This window comes from Cordyceps javanica, chromosome 7 (assembly GCF_051103115.1).
Source record: "Cordyceps javanica chromosome 7, complete sequence".
Lineage (NCBI taxonomy): Eukaryota > Fungi > Ascomycota > Sordariomycetes > Hypocreales > Cordycipitaceae > Cordyceps > Cordyceps javanica.
Genome location: NC_139301.1, coordinates 1,292,383 through 1,316,136, shown reverse-complemented (window position 1 = coordinate 1,316,136; position 23,754 = coordinate 1,292,383). Strand labels below are relative to the sequence as shown.

Below are 23,754 nucleotides of genomic sequence, written 5' to 3'. Positions count from 1 at the left end.
GGTGTCGATTTGGTCGGAGGACATCCCGCATGAATAAGTAAGTAGCTCTGATGGAAGGCCCGGGAGGAGGCGAACTGGGGCGAATTGACCGATGCACAGGATATATAAATGCTCCTTTCTATTCTCCGATCTGCCTGCTGCCCAAGTCACGGCAGTATGTTTCTTTCTTGCGTGGCCAGCTCACCTCCACATGATAGCCCAGTGCGCCGAACTTTTTTCACCGTTCTATTTTTCGATACTGCTTTGACTTATCAGGTCTAGCATAGGAGCCGCGTGTTGCTTGACCATCTTCGCCAGCCTCGGTGCTGTCTTGAATAGACAAAAAGTCACAAACAAGAAATGCGCTTCTACAATCATTGTTCAGTCATACCATGCATGCTTCAAAGCACCTGGGGACCTCGCTCTACCGCTGGCTATCGCGCCCTCAATGTAGATTCCCACCATCTAAATCAGGCGTGGTCGGATCAATATGCACAATTTCGCCTTTTGAAAGTTCGACTGTGAAGTCGACTCCTCTGATGCTAGACTTGCGATGTCCAATGACCAAGACGGTGCAATCTGCAAAGTATTCTCGCATGACACTTTGAGCGACCCTCTCCAGCTCTTGCTCCACGCTGCTCGTGGCCTCATCGATGAGGACGACCTTACTGCCCGTGTCCTCGCAGCGTAGGATGCCACGGGCTAGGCAAAATAGTTGCATTTGTCCGTAAGAGTAGCCTGCATCATCTAGCTTTGCATCTAGCCCTCCTCTGTCGTCGGAAACAAGGGGAGCCCAGATGCCAAGCCGAACCAGAAGATCTTTCAGTCTTGTGTCTTCTTTCTGGGCCTCTTGTGTCTTCTTTTCATGCGTGGCTTGGGGTAGGTTGAGGGTGAATGGAAGTAAATTCACCCGAACAGAAGCATCCAGCTTGATTTGGTCCTGCGAGACTGTTACCACCCGTGCTCGCAGTTGATCCAGAGGTACAGATGAGATATCTATGCCGTCGATCTTCATTACGCCCTGATAATGAAGGAAACCCAGCAAAGCTAGGAACGTGGAACTCTTTCCACTAGACGACGAGTTAGTCACGATTGCTTGTTTGGTGCGAGGAATTATGAATATCAACTTGCCTTCCAGAGCGGCCAACGATTCCTACTTTTTGACCTGCGTCGATTGAAAGTGAGATGTTTTTTAGTGCTGCTGGTCGTTCTAGATCGTCACTACAGATTCAGTCAGCCTTGACGTGCTCAATACTTCCCAAGAGTGTGCCACTTACCTGTACCTAGCAGTCACCCCAATCAGCTCAATATTACCCAGGGACGGCCAGTTGCCCGGCACATCCACATGTCCTTCACTGGACTCTTGTGGCGTGGTGTTCATAAATTCGCGCAGCCGATCAAGGGCCCCCATCGAAGTCTCCAGCTCAGTCCAGGAATTGATGAGCTGCTCCAGTGTCTTCGCGAACAAAATCAAGTTCAGAAATGAGAGGCCAATCGCCGTTTTCGAGGTAGTCTTGGAGGCAAATAGCGCCAAACTCATCAGTATAGCTGCAATAACCATACTCATAAGGCCTAGTACTAGGCCAAGCCACTGCTGAATGCAGAACATGTAGTAGAATCCTTTTTGGGAGTCGTCCAAGAGCCTGAACGCATGCTGAAGATTTTGATCTTGCCACCCGAGAGCTCTGATGTGGATCAAGCCTTCAGTCGTTTCTTGAAAATGTGTGTACAGTGGTGATTTTTTCTCCAGATCCAGAACTCGCACTTGACGAGAGGTACGCAGGTAAAAATACTGGATGAAAAAGACAGCAAGTGCAATGACAGGGAGAATAACGGCCATGTATGAAGCACCAGACGCGATGATGCCGGCTTGAATTGTCGCTGTGAAGAAGACTAGAGACATATCATTTTTAGACAAAATTTGTGGTAGATAGAGAGGCTCGATAGTGGCTTACCAGATGTTGTTCGAATAAAGGCAATCACAAGTGTGCGTGCCATCAAAGTCATATCCTGACTGAATCGGTTCAAGATAACACCATTATCAGTTGTACCCAAGAATCCAATGGTGGCTCGAAAAACAGTATCGAGAAGCTGCTGGTGCAGGCTCAGTGAAGCGCGAGGCATGAGATTCATCATAAGCACAGCAATTGCTGCAACAAAAAGAAGGCACGCAATCACCGCAATAGATGCGTACCCGATGAAGTAGAGGTCGTTTTCAGGATCTCGCTCGATCCACAACCGCATGTACACATCTGGGGCCATCTCGCCAACAGAAGCCAGAAGCATCACTAGAGCCCAGAAAGACACCTTGACTCTGCCCATAGGGTCAATAATTAGCCAGTAGAGGCTCACTTTTCCCTTTCGGCGACTTTTCATGTCTGGCCGTTGCAGGCAGTCATGAGCTCTTTTAGATTCATCCTGATCAAAGGACAACCGGATCTTCTCCTGTTCTTGGGCCTCTTCTTCTTCTGTTATTGGCACTTTGCCAGAATCTATAGATCTAATCATGGCCATGCGAGACTCCCTGTCATTTGCACTGACTTCAAGGCTCGCGTTGCCCTTGCCGTCAAGCACAATCAGCTGGTCAGCAACATCGTGGCACTCAGCTGTTTGGACGGTCAGCACTCCTCTGACTACAGTAAAAGGAGATCAATTCGGTGATGCACTCACGTAAATATGTACAAAATACAACCGCCGATCCAAACTCCCTGAGAATACCATCCTCGCCACACAGACGAAACAAGATGGATACCGCTGTTCGACGATCGAGCGAGCTGAAAACGTCATCCAACAACACTAACGCTTTGCGGGCGTACAGCGCTCGTGCAATACCCTATAAAACATGTTATTAGCTGTGAACTGGACGCAGACAAATGCCGAATACGGACCAGACGTTGCCGTTGGCCACCACTGAGGCGGTTTCCCCCACTACCAACTAGGTAGTCAACCCCGTCTGGAAGCAGCTGAAGATCTTGGTCCAGCATACAGCAGCACAGCACTTTCCAGAAAAGTTTCTCGTCATATGGTAAGGGTCCGATAACATTTTCCTTGATCGAGCCGTTCTGCAGCCAAACCGACTGTCCACACACCGCCGCTGTGGCTTCACTGACATAGATTCTTCCATCTATGAGCTCAGCTTCTCCCAAGATGCCTTCTAGCAGCGAGGTCTTTCCGGAGCCGTTCGCACCTACGACGCCTGTAATGGAGCCTGGCATGAGCACAAAATTGAGGTTACTGAGAATCGGTGTTTGAGCTCCGGCAAGCGCAATCGTCGCTCGAGAAAACTCCACGATCGGCACGGGCGGGTCGTTATACCCCAAGAGCTGACTATCGGGAGTTGGAGATGTCTCTCTCATGACCCTAGGATCTTTGCGTTCCTCCAAATCTAGGAAAGCCTGGATGCGACTGAAACAGCTGAACATGGCCCTCATTTTGGGATATCCGCCCAACAAAAGTGAAAGCGGATCTTTGATCAAGACCACGATAGAAAGACTTGGAAAAACCGTGGCGGCAGACATTTTGCCGTGGAATGTATTCCAAAATAACGCGGCAGCGATCACCACAACTGGTGTCAAATACTCGGCACAAAGCACGGCGATGACAGATATTGACTGTAGACCACGATACTTATTTGAGGACGCCATTTCGTCTTCGCGTTGGCTTTGCAAATATTTGCTGATGGTAGGACCCAAACCGAACATTTTGAGCGCCTTGAGCTGCCCGATAACTCGAGACGTTTTGGAAACTCGTATTTCGATGCTCTTGTTCCAGACTGCAAATGCCGAAGCCATCCAATTCCCGAGAAAGTAGGTCGCGATAGCCGATGCAACAAGTGGTCCTAGAACGGTAAAGCATGATTCTCCAACAAACAGAGACAAGAAGTAGACCCCTAGCCCAAGCTCTAAAAGTGTCATGATGAGTTCATACAACTTTGGCAAACCGTCAGCAATTCCCTCTATATCAGCGCTCATAAGCGTGATGGCAGCTGATTTTCTAGCCTCTGATTGAGAAATCCGCAGGCTCTTATCGAACATTTGAGCAATAAGCGCGCCACGAATGCGAGTGTTTAAGCGGCTGTTCAGATGGGCCGTGCCCGCCTTGGCGATGGTGGAACCTCCGAATGATAGGACTGTCGCCAGTAGATACAAGCCTCTTTCCAGATTCCCTATAGTTTCGTCTCCAAGAATGACAATTACTCGGTATAGAATAAAGGGCTGGGACAGATTACACACGCTCTGTGCCAGCCGGGGGAGAACAATAGTGGCAAATAGAACCCTCCACGTGCTAAGGCAGGACAAGAAGAGAGCATTACAGGAATTCCGACGTGATTTCATCCAGTAGTGCTTGAACTGGGGGTAAAGCATCTCGGCAGCAAATTCTGGCCCCAAGTTTCCCAGATCAGACAAGGTAAGGACACTGCGGAAACCGGTAAAGAGCAGCGGATATAAGTAGACGAAGAATGATCGATTCCAGTAGCCGCTGAGAGCTTCGGGGCCCAACATTCTTCGCAGCTGGAGATCTAAGAGAAGGCCCCCTTTTGGTATCTCTTGGAGAACTAGTAGAATGGCACGCAGGGCCCCCGATGTGGCAGCAAGAGCACCCATTGGGGCCAAGCCTGGACGGTTGAAGAGAGAGTAACTCTTGACGGCATCAGTCAATATGCCGAAGCAGAGGTAGAGGCCAACAAGCGCTGATGCGCGAATAGCATGACGATGCTCGAGATGGACTACGACGGCAATGGTGATGACAGCAACGAGATCCAGTGAAGCTGCGGGAAGGGCCGTCTTGGGCCGAAATCTGCCAACGCAAGCACGAAATGCGAGAGTTGCAATCTCTGTACCAACAAGTGCGGCGGCGACAATCTAATAGAAAAGCCATGTTATTTAGTATGGTATTGTCATTGTGCGCGCAGTGAGAGTGAGACGTACCGCCTTGATCCACAAGAGAGGGCTTCGACGAACATGGACAGGGTTTCTCGCATAATGAAGAAGAAGCAGAGGAGAAAGAACTATCACGGCACCGGACGGAACGAGGCCAAAGAAGACATTCTCAAAAGTCAGGGTAAGGTCTGGAACTGCTGTCTGCGGCGGCCAGACTGCCTGGTCGGCATTTTCGGTTGCCATTGCGGCAGCAGCAGCAGCAGCAGCTCTTCACAAGAGCACGTCAACGGAGGGAACGAAATTACGTCTGATTCAGCCCAGGACACTGCCCTGTGAGTGCGGCCTAGAGAAAGACGCGACAAAGTTAACAAAAGCTGGGCCGTGGCAATGTTGGCGATTTGCTGGGAGCTGTGGCGTTGGGCGGTGCCAGCCGACGACTCCGTTTTTGAAGATGAGATCACTTACCAGTATTACCCAGTAAGACATCCACCCCCGCAGTGGAGGAGATGAACCCGAACGTACTCAGTACCTATCGAGGTGGGTGCCCCAGCCACCTAGTTGCAACTTGGCTTGTTACCCCTAATAGTATTTTATCACGTGATGGGTCAAAGGTACTTCAATTTGGCTGGGGTCTGCACCTATAAATAGGTATCTTTTCCCTTTGTTAGAATTCTCTTTTGTAATCCCTTAAGGAACAGTAATTTAATCCTGTTGTGCCATTTTGTCTCTCTGATTCGGCTGCGCATTTGAGCCTATCAATCATCACTGGTATGCTCAAGCCCACCTACGTTGTGACAGTACCAGTACTTTGTACGAACTAGGGCGGGTGGGTGGATGGATAGCCCCGAATATCGAAGCTAAAATAATTAACGGCGAGCCGTCCTGGCCAACAATGTACAAAAGTCCCACCCATCCCAGGGTCCATGATTGGTCTCCCCTCAGCGGGACATCGGATGGCGTTGCAGTGGCTCCATCAGGAGAACGAGGCTTGCATAGTACCAATACTTTCAAGTCATCACCTACAAAAGTCCCTGTCCAGACCGGCTTTCGGCCTCGAACTACTGATACCAGTACTTGCCTTGCCGGTAGGACTTATGAGCCCAGCCAGGCGTCGACGTCTACGATCTCGGATTTGGGGGTCTTTCCCATCCCCTCTACGAAAAGGCTGTGACCGTGTGCCAGGCACGATTGCCCCCCAGAGCTAGAACCCGCTAGACGGGTGTTAATTCTCACATATGTCACTACACGTCGATTATGATTCAATGTTGACATCGTAGGTAGAGTTCCGCACTAACAATCATGGCATATCGCGACAGGGCGGGACGACGTTCTGCTCCTTTCGACCACCTGAAGTTGAATCCTGCCGGAAAAGCCCCAGAGCTACAAACCGAAGACTAGGGAAGGCTCGAGACGGAGTCAGACTCAAATCGTTGCTATTCATTCCATTGTGGAACTATACACTTGTAAGAGGCCAAGTATTTACAGCCGAGACACGAAAGAAGACAAAAAGTAAAATGTACATGGCCATCCTCAAGTCCTGGCACCCAGTACTTCGTCCGGAACGGCAGCCTTCAGTTGGCCACTGTATGCCGCCGTGTCTGCGAGTCCATTGTTATAGGCAACCTGTAGTGCCGCTGCAATTGCAATGTCATGAGTCAATTTACCAAGTTGGAAGCAAAAAATAAAAAATGGTGATGGAACGTACGGACACGGGCTTGCACGCAGCTGCTAAGAGCACATAGAAGGAGGCTCGCGGCCCAACCCTTTCCTGGGAGCATTGTGTTTGGGAAGAAGATTGGTGATGATGAGATTGCGAAATGTTTGCGAGGGCCAAAGTCGGGATTCTCCAGCCCGGCTTCGACGAGACACACCTGCCCAACAGAAGATATAGACTGGCCCACTGGCAAATCCACGTGATGGCCGCGTTTCCGCTGTATTCCACAGATCTCGTTGAGCTAATGAGTCCAGGCAACCCTGTTGGAGTCAATGTCATGCGAACACGGCGGTGTTTCACTCCAAGCTTACAAGCCCCGGGCAAGCGCGATCGATGCCCACTGCCAAGTAGAACTTGTGACTGGATGGCAGGGCGAGAAAAGTACAAGTACATGGCTACTGGCGGGGGGGCTCGGTCTAACAAATCCTTTCATGCAACAACCAGGGGTGTTGGGCGCATGGCCTTCCCCATGTGGTGTGAAAACCGTAAATTGGACCCGTTGGGGCGCAGGCAGTGGGCGGTTCGATTCGGCCACCGTATCAGGAGTACTGATTCGACATTTTGTTGCCCAATTTACATGTGGCTCTGGTGTTGAGAAGTAGATAGAAATAGCCTCGATTTGATGTGGCTGCAAGAGCACAAAGGGGGAAGTAGATCTTGGGAGCCGGGAGCCCAACTGAGCGAAACAGGCAACAGAGATTCCTTGGACTGCCCCCTGCGGTAGTTACTCCTTGATATATCTTTGAAGGGGGTCTGTATCGAAGAATTCAAAGGCAATAACCGCTTTTAATGTGTCATTGATAAAAAACAAAGGCCGGTGTACCGGTGTAAAGTGGCTGCCGGTTGTGTGGAAAGGACGGTTTGCTAAAGAAGTATGCGACAGTCCCGTTGAAAGTATGCGACAGTCCCGTTGAAAGTATGCGACAGTCCCGTTGAAAGTATGTGACAGTCCCGTTGAAAGTATGCGACAGTCCCGTTGAAAGTATGCGACAGTCCCGTTGTGACTGGATGACAGATGACTGTCAAATCCCACCTCTCTGCTGAGTACAGTCTGTAAGAGATGGCTCTCGTCGCCGTCCAGGTTGCATCACCAGCCCGGACCAACGCAGGGCAGAAGAATGCGCAGTTGCCAGAGTATCAATGAATCCTTCCATTCAGTGGGGGCGGGCTGATCACTTACTTGTGCATGGGGTGGTGCTGTTGTTGGTACCAACAGCAGTTCGTCTCAGTGCGTTCTCGCTACTTTGCACCTCGACTCGTTCTGAAATATTCAATCTAGACATCACCGTGTTTAAATACCCGTTTTCAAAACTCGAATCTCATACATCTCTACCCTCGTTGCATAGCGCTCTCAGGCCATATCTATGTCGAGAGGGACAGCCCCAACCATGGCGCTTATTACAGCGGACCTTTCCAGGGAGTCTCTTCTTTCCTCTGCCACCAGACTCATGATTCGGCACAAAAGTGCCATGCTGAATAGCCTTCCTTACCTTTTGCTACTTGTCATCTTTGCTTCCAGCGCATGCCATTGTCTTTCGCGGTCTGTCAGTCGCTCTCCGATATTGAGATCGCGACCGATCCCGGTAAGATCCGCCCCAGGCCATTTCATTCCTCCGTTTGTTCATACTGGTTGGCAGTATGCTGCGTACTTCTTGACTGGTCTTGAATTAACAGTTCTGGCGTTACCTGCCATGCTCATTTCAACCGGACTCAATGAAGCACGCGCTGTCATATCACTCAATTTTCTCGCGACAATCACGGCACTGACGGTAGCCCTTGTATCGCACCGCCACCATATACTAGCACCGAATCATTTCAATCTTTTTTTAATCGCTGGACCTCTCATTGGTGGCACTCAAAGCATCCTCCTCTTCTATATTCATGAACTCTCTTGGGCGGGCGGACTTGCCGCGGCGTCTTGCATTGTTCGACTTTTGCTACTCATTCTGAACGACGCTTTTCAGTCATGGTATTCCGACAATAGTCCTGGCGTATGCCCTTCTGAAGAACTAGACATTAACGTGAGCCCGACACTGTCTTTCTTTGCATGTCTCAACCCTGCGTTTCTCAGTCGACTCCGGAGCAGCTCCAGCTTGCAAGATCTTCCGAATCTGGGCTCGACATTCTCATCCAGACTGTTACATGCGCAGCTGCTTCGAAAATGGCGGACCGCAATTCAGTTGAGAACGAATAGCCTTGCTATTGTGTGCGCAAAAACCTGGAAAGGTTCTGTCATGGTTGCTTTGCTGCTGCGTGGAGCATTGTCCGGCTTCTCGTTCGCTCACGCTTTCCTCCTACATAGAGTCATATGTGCGCTACTTCAAGCCGAATTGGATACCCACGGGAAGCTAAAACTGTTCATTCTCTTTGTTCTCACAAGTCTCGGACGAACCATGTCCAAGGTCGCGTCAAGTAACGCAGCAAACCGCTTGACAACCCGAGTACGGGGAGGTCTAATCGTTTTGCTATTTGAAAAACAACAAAACCTCACAAAGGCTAATGGTGAAAACCCACCCTCACTTTACATTATTCGCTCCGATATCGAAGTCATTTCAGCAGGTATCCCGGGCCTGATCAAGTCTCTGTTCACTGTTATCGATACTGGTCTTGGAGTCTACTTTCTGTCTTTTTTCATTGACAAATCCGCCGTTGCTTTGCTTCTTCCTCTGGCTACATCAAGTGTCTTTTCAATTTTCTTTGGAGACCGCTTGTCAGCATCAAAGCGACTCTGGGACGAGAGTTTCGCTGCTCGAAGGGATAAAACCTCATTCATGCTCTCGCAGCTTCCGGCGACCAGGATGATTGGGTTGGCGCGTACAGCTACCGAATACATCAGCCGTCTTCACAGGGCGGAACTAAAGCAATATAAAGCATTCCAGATCATCAAATGCGCAGCAAATTTCTCGGTTGCTTTCTCAAGTATCATGACGCCAGTTGTGCTCTTTGTCTCGGCGTGGTTTTCACACTCGCTCACTGCCGAAACTGCAATTGCAGTCTTTTTCCCGGTTCTGAATATTGTCTCCCTTCACTCGAATTCTGTTGCAGCAATTCTCCATGAGGACCCCAATATGACGGCAATTTTGGCTTCATTCTCTCGAATTCAACAATTTTTATTCCTTGAAGAAAGAGAGGATCCGCGAATCATCTCGGCGCATGCCAATAACGCTCAGCATACCACTGCAGTTGCTTCCTCATCACAGACTGCTACACAAAAAGCTCGAGATAGGCCGCCTAATTTTCTTCATTTCTCTTTAGCCTCTATCATACCTTTTGGAGCCAGCTCACCCATTTACACCAACATTAACTTTTCGCTCCACCCCGGTAGTATTACCGCCGTTGTCGGCACTAGAGGCTCAGGCAAATCAACTTTATTGGAAGCGATGCTTGGCGAAACGAAGATAAGAGATGGCAGCGTTTATGTCGGCGATGATGTCATCGGGTTCAGCGGCCAGTGCGTTTGGTTACAAAGCCTATCAGTACGCGACAATGTCATTGGCCCCCATCCGTTCGATATTAGGCGCTTCAAGCTGGTAATTCGTTGCTGTCTGCTTCAGGAAGACCTCAAGAAGTTTCCGGGTGGTGACTCTTTTATAGTCGGAGTTGGGGGGTCAAAGCTAAGCAATGGCCAACGCCAGCGACTAGCACTGGCGCGCGCTGTTTATCCCGACCCTTCTATGCTGTTATTAGATGATGCTTTCTCTTCGCTGGATCGAAGAACTGCTGCTTCCATCATCTTCCGGCTGTGTGGAAAGGACGGTTTGCTAAAGGTGTCAGGGTGCACGGTTGTGTTTGCTACCTCCCTTGCCGAAATTGCTGATCTTGCGGATCAATTCCTGCTTCTCAATGAGAAGGAGCATGTGATACGCTTCCAGCCAAACGATGGCAAGCTGAAGATCGCTGAGTTCCTGCGGCTGCAGCACGTCAGTGCATCGGAAGCGGTGGAAGAGAAACAGCGCCACACTATCCACAGGGTTTCGAAAGACGCAACAGCAGGACGAGCAGCGGCAGCGGCAGTCATCGCCTCGACCAATAGCGGAAACTGTGCCCTTCTAGCACATGTTTTCCGCTCTATGGGGCCTTTCAACTTGATCTTTATTTGCTTCTTGGTCTCGTTTTTCTCCTGCGGGGTGATGCTTCCTGGTAAATATGATCGCAAGGTGCCTTTGAACGTGTATTAATAACTGGGTCAGAAATCCATATCAGCAGATCGCTTGAAGAGAAGCGCAATGATATCGAGTACATCAGAAGTTACTCTGCTATCAGTGGCTTGATTTGCGTGCTTAGTCCGCTCCTTTTTTGGTAAGCCTCTCCTTTGAAACGCTTTCGAAAGCGCATCCTGACATTCTATAGGATCCTTTTTGTACGACTATCGTCCAAGGCATCTGCTCGTCTTCATGAGCGACTCTTAGATACTCTAGTTCGGTTTGTTCCTTCTTTTCTTCTCCTTGTTGATTCTTTTCTCTTGGACTGCGACTGCCCACCTCCCCATCTCTATTTTGCACTTTCACTATACGACAACGCTGACTCCAACCAGGTCAACGCTGGGTTATCTTGGTACCGTAGATCCCGAGTCCCTTTTAGACCGGTATGTCGTATCAAAAGCTAATCAGACTCACGAAACCGATGCTGACCTACCCGAGGCTCGGCGAGTCGTTACATAAACTCACACATGTAGTGCCGACTTGCATATTTGGGATATTCTACTGTCAGCTTCATACCCAATACAGCTGACTGAAGACTAAACTGATCCTCTATAGGCGGAACTGCTCTTGTAGTGCACTGTTGCATTCTTGCCAATGGCTCGAAGTATTTAACTCTGGTCTTTTTATTTGTTGCTTACCGTGTTTGCCAGACTTTTATTCGCAAATCGCGCCGAATACACGAGTTGTATTCCACTCAAGCGAAGCTCCTCCAACTGCTATTCCGGGAATCTGCTGATGGGTTGATGCATGCCAGGGCACTTGGCTGGCAGAGTTTCCACTTCCAGCAAGGACTGCGTCTGATGGACGACTCACTGAAAGCATTCTTCTACATGAAGTTTACTGAAGTCTGGGCCGAAAGTATCACGTCTGCTATTGCGTCTCTCATCACTACTTCCCTTGCGGGAATAGCTCTGTTTTCTGGCATCAACAAGTCGGTCTCAGCAGTGGCTCTGTCTCTACACTGCGCCAGTCGTTTCGACGAGACTGTATGGAGAGTCGGCGAGACTGCAATACTTTCGGATGAGGCAAAATCTACCCTGTCAGAATTGCTTTCCTGGATTCAGAAAACGCCTCAGGAAAATGACCCGCCCGCGCTTGACCTACCTGAGAGCTGGCCTCACGAAGGCCACATAGAGCTCAGAAATGTGACAGCAAGATATGGGTATATTCGATCATCTCACTATTGTATTCACGAATGAGGAACTGACCCTATTTTATACCATAGTCCTGATACACCAGACGTTCTTCACAATATATCATTGACAGTGAATCCGTCCGACAAAGTCTGCGTTTTTGGGAGAACCGGAAGGTTGGCGCACGATGAGTATTTTAATTCTGAGCATTTGATTTTGACTAATTGATTACCAGTGGAAAGTCAACCCTTCTCCTGGCCATCCTCGGGTTTCTCGAGTACAGCGGTTCGATAATAATTGATGGCGTAGATATCGCCACTGTTCCTCGTCATATTCTTCGGTCTCGTATCATTTCCATCTCTCAGGAGCAAGTCGAACTGGATGGAACAATTCGATCAAACCTTTTGCCATACGAGCCCGCAGTCCCTGAAGGTGACACGGAGGCCGAAAGAACAGCTGCGGTTGCAGATATCGATGCTCACTTGCAAGAGTTCTTGACCGACATAGGCATTTGGCCCGAGATACAGGACAACGGCGGCATATATGCAACGCTTCGAACTGCTGATCTATCTAGGGCTACGATCAAGACGATTTGTTTTTCTCGGACTGTTCTACGATACCTTCGATCGGATGGAAGACTCGTGTTGTTGGACGAAGCAACAAATGGTATCGATCTCGACCAGGACACAGCTGTTCAGAAGTCTATTTGGGAGTTCTTTGAAGGTTGTTCGATTATACAAATTGCACACCTCAAGGAAAGCACGGAAGACTCGGAATTAAGTGTCGAGTTGTCGGAGGGGAAGTTTGTTCATGTTCAGCGAGGTCCAGCGCTGCTTCCGGGTGTGCAGCCTCGTAGTCGTCCACTACCATCTCCGGACAGTATTATCATGTCTGCTGGTAGCAATTTTACGACACCTGAGCGTATTTTGTCGCCAGAAGATGGACTGATACCGGCAACTGGCGGCACGCCGCTGTGGGACAACCAGATGGCGCCGCGAATCTCTGCGCCGGAGCCCTTGGATGATGACATGGTCCCCCCCAACGAGCTCATGCTCGGTTTCCACAATCCGATTATGTCGCCAAGACTTGTGGCTCCATGGAATAGTGGAATAAATTCTCTCGGCAGTCGTGTGGTTCCATCTGTGTATAGGTCAACACCGTCTGTAAGCCGAGCGTCGTCAAATGTAGCACCAACCCAGAGGCAGTCAACTAGCTACGGTCAACTTTGGGTCTCTTCGGCTGCATTTTCCAGACAGCTGCAGTATCACGTTCAAGCTCCTGGTGACCAAGATGGTAACAATTCGGATCACAGCCACGACTCGGTATTGAATTTGGAATCGACACTCGACTACGACAGCCCAGGAGCTTTTGATCAAAGGTACCAGCCAGTGCCAGATTGCATACAAACCACACCAATTCAAGACTTGTCGGTCAGACACCAGCCAGTACCGGACCGAGGGCCATTGACAAACTTCAATTGCGTTTTGAATTATGGCATCCGGCTCAGATCAGATGTCGAAGTGAATTCTGACGGCACCTCTACTAGCTACGATAGTTCCTCTTATCAAGGTCCCTCCAGCTATGATGACAGCTCCGCATGAGATGTTGACTGAGTAGACTGCATGATTTTGGGCGGGATGGATGCCTTTACTTTCTTCAGCGCACAGTTGCCCACTTTCAGTTGTACCCTATGTGTGAGCGTCCTCAGGGTAGCATTGAATCAGAATTACAGTAAATAGCAATAGCTTATCGGGTTAATTCTCGATCGTTATTCCAAGTGTGGCTCTGATGGAAGCCGTTTTCGCGGATTTTTCGCGGATTGGTTGGTGCCAGGGCATGATCCACCAAGTATGCCATGGTGAAACAGCGAAAGTGCGGTGAGAAGCAGCTGTTCCAAATTGTTTACTTTCCGTACAGGATAAACCCTGCTATGGCAGGGAAATAAACTGCTGTTCCATTTGCTGCGTTGCCGGGAAAGTCACTTTGACCAAAATAGAGGAAACTGCAGAGACTCCATGCATGCATGCATGCACTGTGCCTAATAGAAGCTACCACTCATACCAGTACTCGTTGTACGTGGAGAACAAAGGCGAGTTGCAGTGGCCGCATACGCATAGGTGTACGCATGTCCCGGACAAGGAGCCTCGTCAACTAGTCCAAGCACATACGCCGCCGGTAAGAAGAAAAACCCCTCAAGAGAAGCTAGCATTGCAAATATATTGGTCACCGTCAGGTGTAACCGGCTCAGGGTAAGATGACAAAAACTTCCCTGCGCGTGCGGGACGCCTGGAGTTAGCGGCAGGCGCCCGCCCACCCGAGTCAAGCGCCACAGCGTCGCATAAGTTGAAAAGGATACTGTGTGCGAATCCTACTGGAGGATCGAAGCCTTGGTGGTTTTGAGGTGGGCACACCAATTTGCTCACTGCACAAGCAGGGGTCAGACGGCTGAAAGACTCCTCATCGGCAAACTCACTGCCACTGCGGGTGCCTGTCAAGCCGCGTGAGAAGCAAGGCCAAAGTGAGGACCAGCGAGAATTGGCCCAGTGTCCCTTTCCTTGGTACGATTAGGCGCCTAGGATTTACTCGTCGGTTTCTCGCGGGAGCGACGGAGGCGGGTGGCCATTGGTGCTGGTAGAGTAGATAAGAGTGCGGGCCACCTTGGCCAAGCCTGTTTGCCCGTCTGCCCGTCAGCAGGCTCTGAGTTGTCTGCGCCTGTGTGAGCTGTGTGAGTGGGCAAGGCCAAGGATGCTCGGCGTCATTCTGTCCAACCATGAATCCATGATACATATCCTAGCAGGGAACTGCGTGGTTGTGTGGCACACCTGAGATTGGCTCCAATCCCGCGCAGACGGGTGACGGGTGACGCGCTGAGCCGGGGCCGGACCAGAGTTGGGCCGTGGTGCATGCAGCATCCTCAGTACCAGTAAGTGCAAACGAGCGGAACCGAGTCTCGATCTAGCTAGCTCCCAGTTCTATCCCGCTGTCTCGAGGGAGGCCAGATGATGGCCCGGCGGGGTCTCGCGCCAACTGTAGGATATTTGTAAAAGGAAGAGGGTCGGCCGGGGCCGGCGTAGAGGGTAGAGAGGAACGAGTGACGCGCCTCAGCGACTGTCGCCGAGCCTTGTCTCAAGGTGTAAGCTGCGAGAGTAAAGGAGCGCGAAACGAGGACGAGTAAAGTTGAAATCGATCATGAGATGGGGGAGTCTGTAAACGGTTGCAAAGCGCTTGTCTGTGTCGCTGGACAGGTGGACAGGTGGACAGGTGGACAGCCGCTACCCGCGTCCAGGAGCAGGCCGGTGTATCCATCGACTGATGGTGACGAGATCATACGAGCGCATAACGACTTGCGACCCCAGCGAGCGGAAGCGGTCGATGATGAAAACTGGGCTCGGCATGGGGGAGGGAGGCTTGTTGGCGCCCGCTCGCTCGGGTTAGTTAGATGGTGGGATGGATCATGGCATGGTTAGCTACCCATCCATCCGCCTATCTGCCATGCCGTCCCCGACCGCATCACTCGCCAACTACTGATAACTAGTTAGTGTCCGCCCACCCACCCCGACTCTTGCAGCTAACCAATAATTATTATCAAGCTTTGGCCCGGCGCGGCCTGGGGCGATGGAGTTGGGCGTACTGGCAACTGGGTAGCAAATCTGCCCACGTAAACTGGGCGGAAACTTGCTACCCCACTAGTTAGTTACCTCTCGGCTCAATGCTGCAGGGCCGCCGCTGCTCTCTCGTCGAAGCACCACCCGTCGTCGTCTCTCCTCCACCCTTCAAACACACATGCTTGTCAAGAGGCGGCCGTCCTTGCGCACCGGGGTTCTGATCCTTTTCGATGCCGCACGAGTCCGCGAGCTTGCTCATTGTGACACGAGCCGCTGCACCTCGGCGACCGCAATTGGCTGACCAACATGGCCTCGAGTGACGCGGACGGCAACGCGCGCGAGGCGTTGTTCTGGTGGGAGGGCCTCTTCGGCAAGGCAGCCGCCGCCGTCCATGCGACCTTTACGTATGAAGAATTGGTTCTTCAAATCTTGCCGCTGAGCCTGGTACTGGCGCTGTCGCCCTTTTTTCTGCGTCACTATTCCCAGACGCCGGTATACTTGCGCCGTCTCCCATTTCCTCGCTGGAAACTGGTAAGTCGGCTGCTGCTCGCCGTTGTCCGCTGTGCTTCTAACCTGCATCTGTCTACTCAGTTCGCCGCCGGCTCTCTCATATGCCTCGAATTCTCAAATGTGCTTCTCCGCCGTATGCGACTCGATCCGCAAGCCGATGCCATGGTCGCTGCAGCACTCATCGATCTCGTTGCCGCGCTAACCATAGGCATCATCCTCTATATTGAGCAAGGCCATGGAATCCGTGCGTCATCGATGCTTTCCATGTACCTATTCCTGGGTTGCATGATTGCTGCTGCCAAATGCCACATTTTTTATTTGGATCAAGGGTTGTCGTCTGCTTCAGCCATTGCTGCTTCAGCTGGTTTTTTTCGACTCCTGCTTCTACTTCTCGAGGTGTTCCCAAAGAAGCAGCTCGTGGTCGACCAAGACGCTTCCCTATCACCGGAGGACCAAGCTCTCCTGGAAGAGAGAAGGCGCCGTGCCTGCTTTGTGTTCCCCGAGCTCTCCATTTCCAGGCAACTTCGCATCTCCATCGAAAACGGTAATCTCATGCCCATTGCGTTCGAGTTCGCATCCGATCGCTTGTATGACAAGCTAAAGAGCTACTGGCAGCTGAGTGATGAGATCACGGAGAAGATGGAGAAAATACGACGAACAGCACAGATCGAAGGCAAAGCAGCACCACACCTTGAGCTCGAGAGTCTGTCGTCAACGTGTTATAGGGTCTGGGACACTGAGTTCCGTCGGATGCTGGTGCCGCGACTCGTTTTTGCCATCTGCACATTCAGCCAGCCCTTCATTCTAAAAGCCGTCATCGATGTTGTCGGCCAAGATCAGGTTTCCCTCTTGCGCAAAGCATGCCTCATCACTGCCACACTCGCAGCCTTTGTTGGCATGACAATTGGCAAATCATCGTACGCACATATGAACTATCTCATGGTTACACGCTTACGCGGAGGCTTCATCACACAAATCATCGAAAAGACTCACCGCATCTCATACAAGCACGCACGTGAATCTGCCACGGTCTCTCTCATGAGTACTGCTATCGATGGCATTGCTGTCGCACTGCCCAGAGTCGTGGAGCTCCCAATCATATGTTTGGAAACTTGCTTTGGCATATACGCGCTTTCCACCTTCATCGGAAACTCGAGCTTCCTGGTGGTTGTCCCGATCCTCATCTCGAACACTATTTCGTGGTTTTGGGGCTTTGCAACCGAACCCGCACTCGTCGCATGCAACGAGAGTGCTGCGGCTCGGGTATCGAAGACTGCATCCGTTCTGCATCAGCTGGGTGCAATCAAGATGATGGGGCTCGGACCTGCCATTGTTCATCATCTTCAACACCTACGACAAGGAGAGGTGAACTTGTCCAAGAAATATCGACGTCTTGAGACGGTGACCGTACCACTGGTTCAGTTTGCAAGCGTCATGACTCCTGTTTGGGTGGTCAGCAAAGCGCTCTCACGAGAGGAATATTCACAAGGCATTCCAGCGAATGTCATTTTCCCTATTCTCGCTCTTGTTGCGGTGATACAAGGACCTCTCGGCCGGCTTCTGGACATATACTCTACCCTATCATCTCTGGGCAGCCGTTTTGAAGGAATTGAGAAGTTCTTGTGCCTGCCTGAAAGAGACGAATACCGATTTATCAAGAACAAGCACGCCCCCAAGCATCGGCGCATTCCGCCAAGACACGAACAGTTTGTCCAGCCTGTTGAAATGGTCGACGTAGACATTGCACCTCCTGGTGTACGGCAGCCAGTCCTTTTTCGCGTCGACTTCTCTCTAGTGCAAGGCTCAATCACGGCAATAGTCGGTTCGCCAGGGACAGGAAAGAGCACACTTCTGCATGGTATGCTCGGGGAAGCTTCGCTTGTGGAAGGCGCAATTTGTGTCCAAAACGAAGAGATGGCGATTTGCGGCCAGGTGACCTGGCTGCAGGATGTGTCCATCTTGGACAACATCATCGGGCCTCTTCCATACAACGCTGACTTCTTCCAGAGGGTGGTCAATTGTTGCCTACTTGAGCATGACCTGAGTTGCCTTCCGGGCGGTGCCGACTATCTTGTCGGCCCTGGCGGTAAAAATTTGAGTACCGGCCAGCGCCAGAGAATTGGAATTGCAAGGACGGTTTACGCACGCACCGCAGTCATGCTGTTTGATGATCCTTTCGGCTCGCTTGACCGAAAAACAGCTGTGTCTATCATATTTCATTTATTTGGCGCAAGTGGTCTTTTAAGAGAAATGGGCATCACAGTTGCTTTGGTCTCTTATTTGCGTGAGAGCCTTGATGTCTCTGATAGAGTTCTCCTTCTCGATGGTCGTGGCTACGCCTCTCTAGAGGACCAGCCCTTCCAGACTCCCGCATTCGCTGCTTCAGTGAAGGCCGTTTTCAATTCTGCGCCAGATGGGCCTTCCGAAGAAGTAGAAGATGCCGAAAAGGAGGCGATTCATCGGTCTTTAGAGTTTGAAAGACAGTCAGCTCGTGCTCTCGTTGGAGCAGCAGTCGCTGTTCAATCAACGCCAACACGACTCCCTAATCTCTATATCAAGCCCATCGGATACGTCTCTGTTGGTTTATACGTATTGCTCGTATCCTTTCTCTCCATTGGAGAGCACTTTCCAAGTAAGCCACAAACCGCGCCATTTCTTTTTCATCATGTACGAGCTAACGGTTGGCCCAGACATCTACGTTCGAAACTGGTTGAACTCGGAATCAAGTGGCAACGGCTTTTTCACGGGCTATGCCACCATGGCTGGTGCAACGTGCTTGATTGGCGCATTTTCGTACTGGGTGCTGCACGTGAAGCTTGCGCCACGGCCATCGCTTGAACTTCACGAAAAGCTTGTGAATACCATCGCTGGCTCGACACTCACCTATTTAGGGGTTGTTAATATGGAGTCGGTCTTGACTTTGTTTGACCAAGATGCAGTCGTGCTTTTGCGGCAATTGCCTTTCTATTCTATGCGAACCGCGTATACTGGTTTCTCCCTGTTGATCAAAACGTCAATCATTGTGTCTGGCGCCTCCTATTTTGCTGCCATCCTGCCGCTCATTATGTTTGCGCTGTATCGCCTGCAGCGCTTCTACTTCAAAACGTCCCGTCTGCTAAGAAACCTGGATGTTGAAGCGAAAACGCCCTTATTCAAGCGTTTTGAAGAAACCGCAGATGGCATCTTGTACATGCGCGCTTTTCGCTGGCTCAAGGCCGACACCAGAATCAGCTTCGGACTGCTAAACATCAGTCAGAGGGCGTTTTACTACCTCTACTACTTCCAGCAGTGGCTGGTAGTGGTAATTGGTCTGTTGACGAGCAGCGTTGCTGTCTGCTTCGTCTCATACGTTGTGTTCTTCCCCAACAACACCACAGAAGCAGCCGTTGGCCTGTCACTTTTCACTCTGGCTCAGTTCGGCTGGACCCTTGAAAGACTTTTTGAGGTTACCACGCTTCTCAAATCGTCCACCGGTGCGCTTGAAAGGTTACGTGCTTTTCTACAGCGGACCCCTCAGGAATCGTATCGTGAAGTCACGACCGCGCCGCCGCTGTGGCCCTCGGCGGGCGAAATCGAGTTTGTGGACGTCACGGGCACGTATGAGCCCAATTCGGACAAGCCACCCGCCTTGAGGAATCTGTCTCTCTACGTTGAGCCCGGGCAGCGGGCCGGCTTGATTGGCTCTACGGGCAGTGGCAAGACGTCTGTTCTCAATGCTATCCTCGGATTTCTCGAGTACACCGGGACCATCAAGATTGATGGCGTGAACCTAGCCACCCTTTCGAGAGACGAGATTCGATCACGTCTAGTTACCATCTCAGAAGACCAAGTCCGCCTTGACGCATCAATCCGAGTCAACCTGCTACCGTTCCGCATGAACAAGAAGGCGAGCACGGATCCTGTGCAGCTCCAGATCGAACAAGAGGATGCGAAGCAGCAAGACGAGATACTCGAGGACATGCTGCGACGTTTCGGCATCTGGCAGCAGCTGGCCAGGAAAGACGGCCTCGATACTCTGCTCAGCGAGGCGGGCTACTCGCCGGCCGAGACGCAACTCGTGTGCATCGCCAGGGCAATTTTACGGCAGCGCGAGACGCGCAGCAAGGTTGTTCTCGTGGACGAGGTGACGAGCAGCGTCGACTTTTGGAGACAGGGCTTCGTGCAGGACATTATGCGGGAGTCGTTCATTGGCTGTACAATGCTGGTGGCGGCTCGCAGGGAGGAGTCGATCCTGGATGTCAGTGTGATTCTGGAAATGTCGCAAGGCGTCATCATGCATGCTGCGCGCAGAGAAGTTGAATAAGTAGCCGCCGAGTTGTTCAATAGAGATTCGAGTAAATCAGGGTGTAGTGCTGCCCACACATTAACTGTTTACCCACACAGATCCAAGTTTCCGCTTCAGCGCCTGTGAAAAAAAACATATGGAGCTAGACTGCCTCATGTCTAGTTGGTTGCATCTGAAAGTTGGTTCTGTATACTTGTGTTAAGTCCAGAGAAGGGGTTGAATTGTGTAGCCCATCCTCAGAGTCTGCGTTGTGAGCCTGTTTTGTTTTCTTCACGGTTGTCGTGTATACGTGTCATCCATCATCGGCTCCAATCTCATTTCCATTGGTGGTCAAGTAGGGTAGAGAATGTTAAAATTGTCCACCCCGATTTCACCTATGAGGCCTTGTTCAAGATCGCAACAACATCTGCGCCCCATTTCGGGTACTTGAGGCTCAAATCTATGTTTAGCTGTGTGCAGGAGACCGACCCCCCTTTGTAAAATCAAACGTTGGTTGCATGACACACAGATGCTTTGTTTACCGACACTCTTCTTGGAAAAACAAACGCACGCCTGCAGATTTCTCTCCGGCAAAAAGAAGATGGCGTCAGCAGCAGCAGAAGCAGTGTTTATATCTGCTGCAGGTCATACAGACCAAGAGACGCTTGCCGTCGACGGGTTAAAAAAAATTACAGCGAGAGGCGCGCACCAGTCTGGGCATGCTGCCGCGCCGCGACGCATCGTTCACCTGCACTTCCTGTAACGCTACGTTCTTTAGCAGTCCGCGGAATCTCAACAGAATTCGTCTACGCTATGCAGTGCGTATCCTATCTTTACTTTTAAGGATATATGTACATGTGATATACAGCTCCGCCTCCTTGCCCTGTGCTCTTCGTATCGATTTCACAAGTATGATAAAAATGGCTGTTCCACACCTTCTCAGACAAAAACAGACAAAGTTATGCTGCTTCTTGCCCTCCATGCCGTCTCAAGCCGGCATCTGGACCTCTGCTCGCATGTTGCGATCGACTTTGAATTGGCACAGCGAATACTCATTCATCCTGCGGCCGACCTTGGCAATCTCCTCCCACTGCTCCTTGTATCGCAGCTTGGCCCAGGCCTGAAACTCGTTCTGAAGTTCCCGCCCGGGAAGGGCATTGTATGCAATGGCAAGCCTGCCAGATTGCTAGTTAGTCGACCAGTTTCTTTGCACGTTTCGGGGTCAGGGCTTGGATAGGTATACTCACGTCATTGGCTCAGGTTCGACCCCGACCACAGAGGGCATCTTCATGATCAGCGCGCGGATCTCTTTTTCGGATCCAGAGCCCGCGACCGCGCCTATATAAGCATTGTACACCCGCGCCGAAACCTCGAGATCCATTCTCTCCATGCGGTCCCAAATCTCACGCGCCATCTTGTAGCCGCCTGGTTTGCGCTCCAGCGTCCAGAAGACAGCCTCGAGCGTCGCGTACGACGGCCCTTCTTGCGACTGCGTGATCTGCGTCCAAAAGTCCAATGCTTTCAGCGGCCTGTCGCACGCCGCAAAGGCCAGCATCAAGGCAGTCTGCAGCGTGGTATTCGTCTGCATGGACGTGTCCATCTTGAGCATGTTGTGCACCATCTCCAGGCCGGCAAGGTCGGGGTAGCGTGCGAAGCCCTCTAGACAGGCAATGTACGTTTCCATTCGCGGGTGAAGGGACTTGCTGCGGTGCTGGCGCATGTGGCCAAAGACGTGAGCCGCCATGTCGGGTCGCTTCCGTGCAAAGAACGCCTCCATGAGCTGTGTGCGTCGCTCAAAGCTCAGATCCTGAAAGAATTGTTGCAGCAGCTGGTAGCCACCCCATGCGCGGGACGTGCTCGTTTTGGAGTCCAAGCAGAACTGGATGAAAGCAGACTGTACGAGTTCGCGCTGAGCTTCGCTGAAAAGAAAGGTGTTTATGGAGAGTATGTCCATGACATCAAAGTGCTGGTCGTTCTCGAGGAACCGCAGGCACAGAGCTGACACGGTAGCCGGCTCGAGACGAAGGCCGAGCTCCTCGACTGAATCAAGGATAGAGAGTATGAGGGGGAAGCTGGGAGGGTTTTGCTTCGCAAGTGTGACGAGGTAGTGGTTTACGAGCCGTCCGAATTGAGGCTGCAAGTCGGATTTGAAGTCGCTGCCCCAGGGCTCGAGATACTTGACTTGCTCATAGGCGTGTTGTGCGCGGTCAAAGTCCTTGGCTTCGATACATAAGCGGAGCATATGCATGTAGCTTTCTCCGTTTATCTTGATACCCTTGTCATCGCCTAGCTGCAGCACGGCTTGGCCGAGCTTGTAGTCTTTGAGTTCAACAGCCACGTAGAGGAGGCCGTTGATTGTGTTAATGGTGGGCTGGATATCACCGCTACGGTCGACCATGTGGTTCATCATGCTGCCAACCTGAGAGAGGCTGCGGCCCATCAGCAGAATCGACTGAAGCAAGACATCCCAGTATTGCTTCTTTGGAGTGGACTCGCCCAATTCTATAAAAAAGGGCATTGCCCATTCTTGTAGTTTATTACGCCGTGCGAAGGAGGCAACAGCGCGATACGTGTCTCGGTGGCACTGTGGTTGTTCAATGCGCTTGGTGAACCACGCTTTTGTTTCCTCGATTCGGTCGCGGCTGGCAAAGTATTGCACGAGGACTGATTGTAGGTTGGCATTGAGAGCAATGCCGCGGGCTTGCGCATGGCTGACCAGGTCCAGAAGCTCAGCTTCCTTGCCCTCTCTCGCAAGGGCCCGCGCAACGACCTCTAGCAACTGGTCGTCTTGTGTAAGGTAGACGGCGTACTCATTCATATCCCACTTCTCATACAGCATCTCCTTGGCCTCAATTCCACCGCCGTACAGCGAAAGCGCTTTGACAAGATATGTCCATTGCAACTCCGTCGCACGAGGCTTTTGTGCAAAGTCGCCATCCATCCACGTCTTGTACAAAGCGTGCGCAAAGTCGACATGATGTTGCGTCGTTTCGCTCGGCTCGATCTCGAGGAGCACCTGCCGCGCCATTGCAAGATCGGCCGCGGACAAGGGTTTGACGTTGTAGTCCTCCTGGAGGCTCACGCGCTGGTCGGAGAGGTAGTCGAGCAGGCGTCGGCACTGCAGAGCTTGTGTGCTGTTGAGCGGCACGCGAGACTTGAGTTTGGCCTGCATGAGACGGCGCCAAGCTTCCATAAGCTCGCGCCGGGGCTGGGGCCGCAGGTTATCGAGCATGCGGCTGCGCCAGACCATGATTTGCATCCATCCGGGTTCGTACTCGGGCTGTCGAATGTCGCGGGGTGGCTTCTTGAAAAGGACGTTGAAGAAGGTGCGCTCGAATCGCGGGCATACTGTCGATACAGCTTGTAGCGGTCTTCTTGTTGAGTGTGAAGCACTCAAGAGAGAGCACGATGGTACTCGGGTACGATAGACCAGGAGGCGCCGCCCATGGCGGGCGAAGTTAGCCCTC

General features: G+C 51.4%; 4 protein-coding genes across 4 annotated transcripts; 1 reads left to right on the top strand and 3 right to left on the bottom strand.

Moving 5' to 3' along the window:
* Positions 1-424: 424 nt before the first annotated feature.
* Positions 425-5,102, bottom strand: V2A60_009916 (uncharacterized protein; the record flags this gene model as incomplete). The annotated part of the gene is made up of 7 exons (XM_083261180.1): positions 425-1,049; positions 1,111-1,200; positions 1,257-1,872; positions 1,935-2,585; positions 2,650-2,812; positions 2,868-4,841; positions 4,908-5,102. 7 exons carry the CDS (start codon positions 5,100-5,102, stop codon positions 425-427), a joined length of 4,314 nt encoding a protein of 1,437 aa, XP_083117306.1.
* Positions 5,103-10,343: 5,241 nt separating this feature from the next.
* Positions 10,344-10,591, bottom strand: V2A60_009915 (uncharacterized protein; the record flags this gene model as incomplete). Its single annotated transcript, XM_083261179.1, has 2 exons — positions 10,344-10,484; positions 10,535-10,591. 2 exons carry the CDS (start codon positions 10,589-10,591, stop codon positions 10,344-10,346), a joined length of 198 nt encoding a protein of 65 aa, XP_083117305.1.
* A 5,228-nt stretch (positions 10,592-15,819) lies between these two features.
* V2A60_009914 (uncharacterized protein) lies at positions 15,820-20,326 on the top strand (the record flags this gene model as incomplete). The annotated part of the gene is made up of 3 exons (XM_083261178.1): positions 15,820-16,044; positions 16,105-18,655; positions 18,714-20,326. The coding sequence occupies 3 exons, from the start codon at positions 15,820-15,822 to the stop codon at positions 20,324-20,326; spliced, it is 4,389 nt and encodes a 1,462-aa protein (XP_083117304.1).
* Positions 20,327-21,275: 949 nt separating this feature from the next.
* V2A60_009913 (uncharacterized protein) lies at positions 21,276-23,734 on the bottom strand (the record flags this gene model as incomplete). The annotated part of the gene is made up of 3 exons (XM_083261177.1): positions 21,276-21,462; positions 21,535-23,635; positions 23,695-23,734. The coding sequence occupies 3 exons, from the start codon at positions 23,732-23,734 to the stop codon at positions 21,276-21,278; spliced, it is 2,328 nt and encodes a 775-aa protein (XP_083117303.1).
* Between the last annotated feature and the right edge of the window lie 20 nt (positions 23,735-23,754).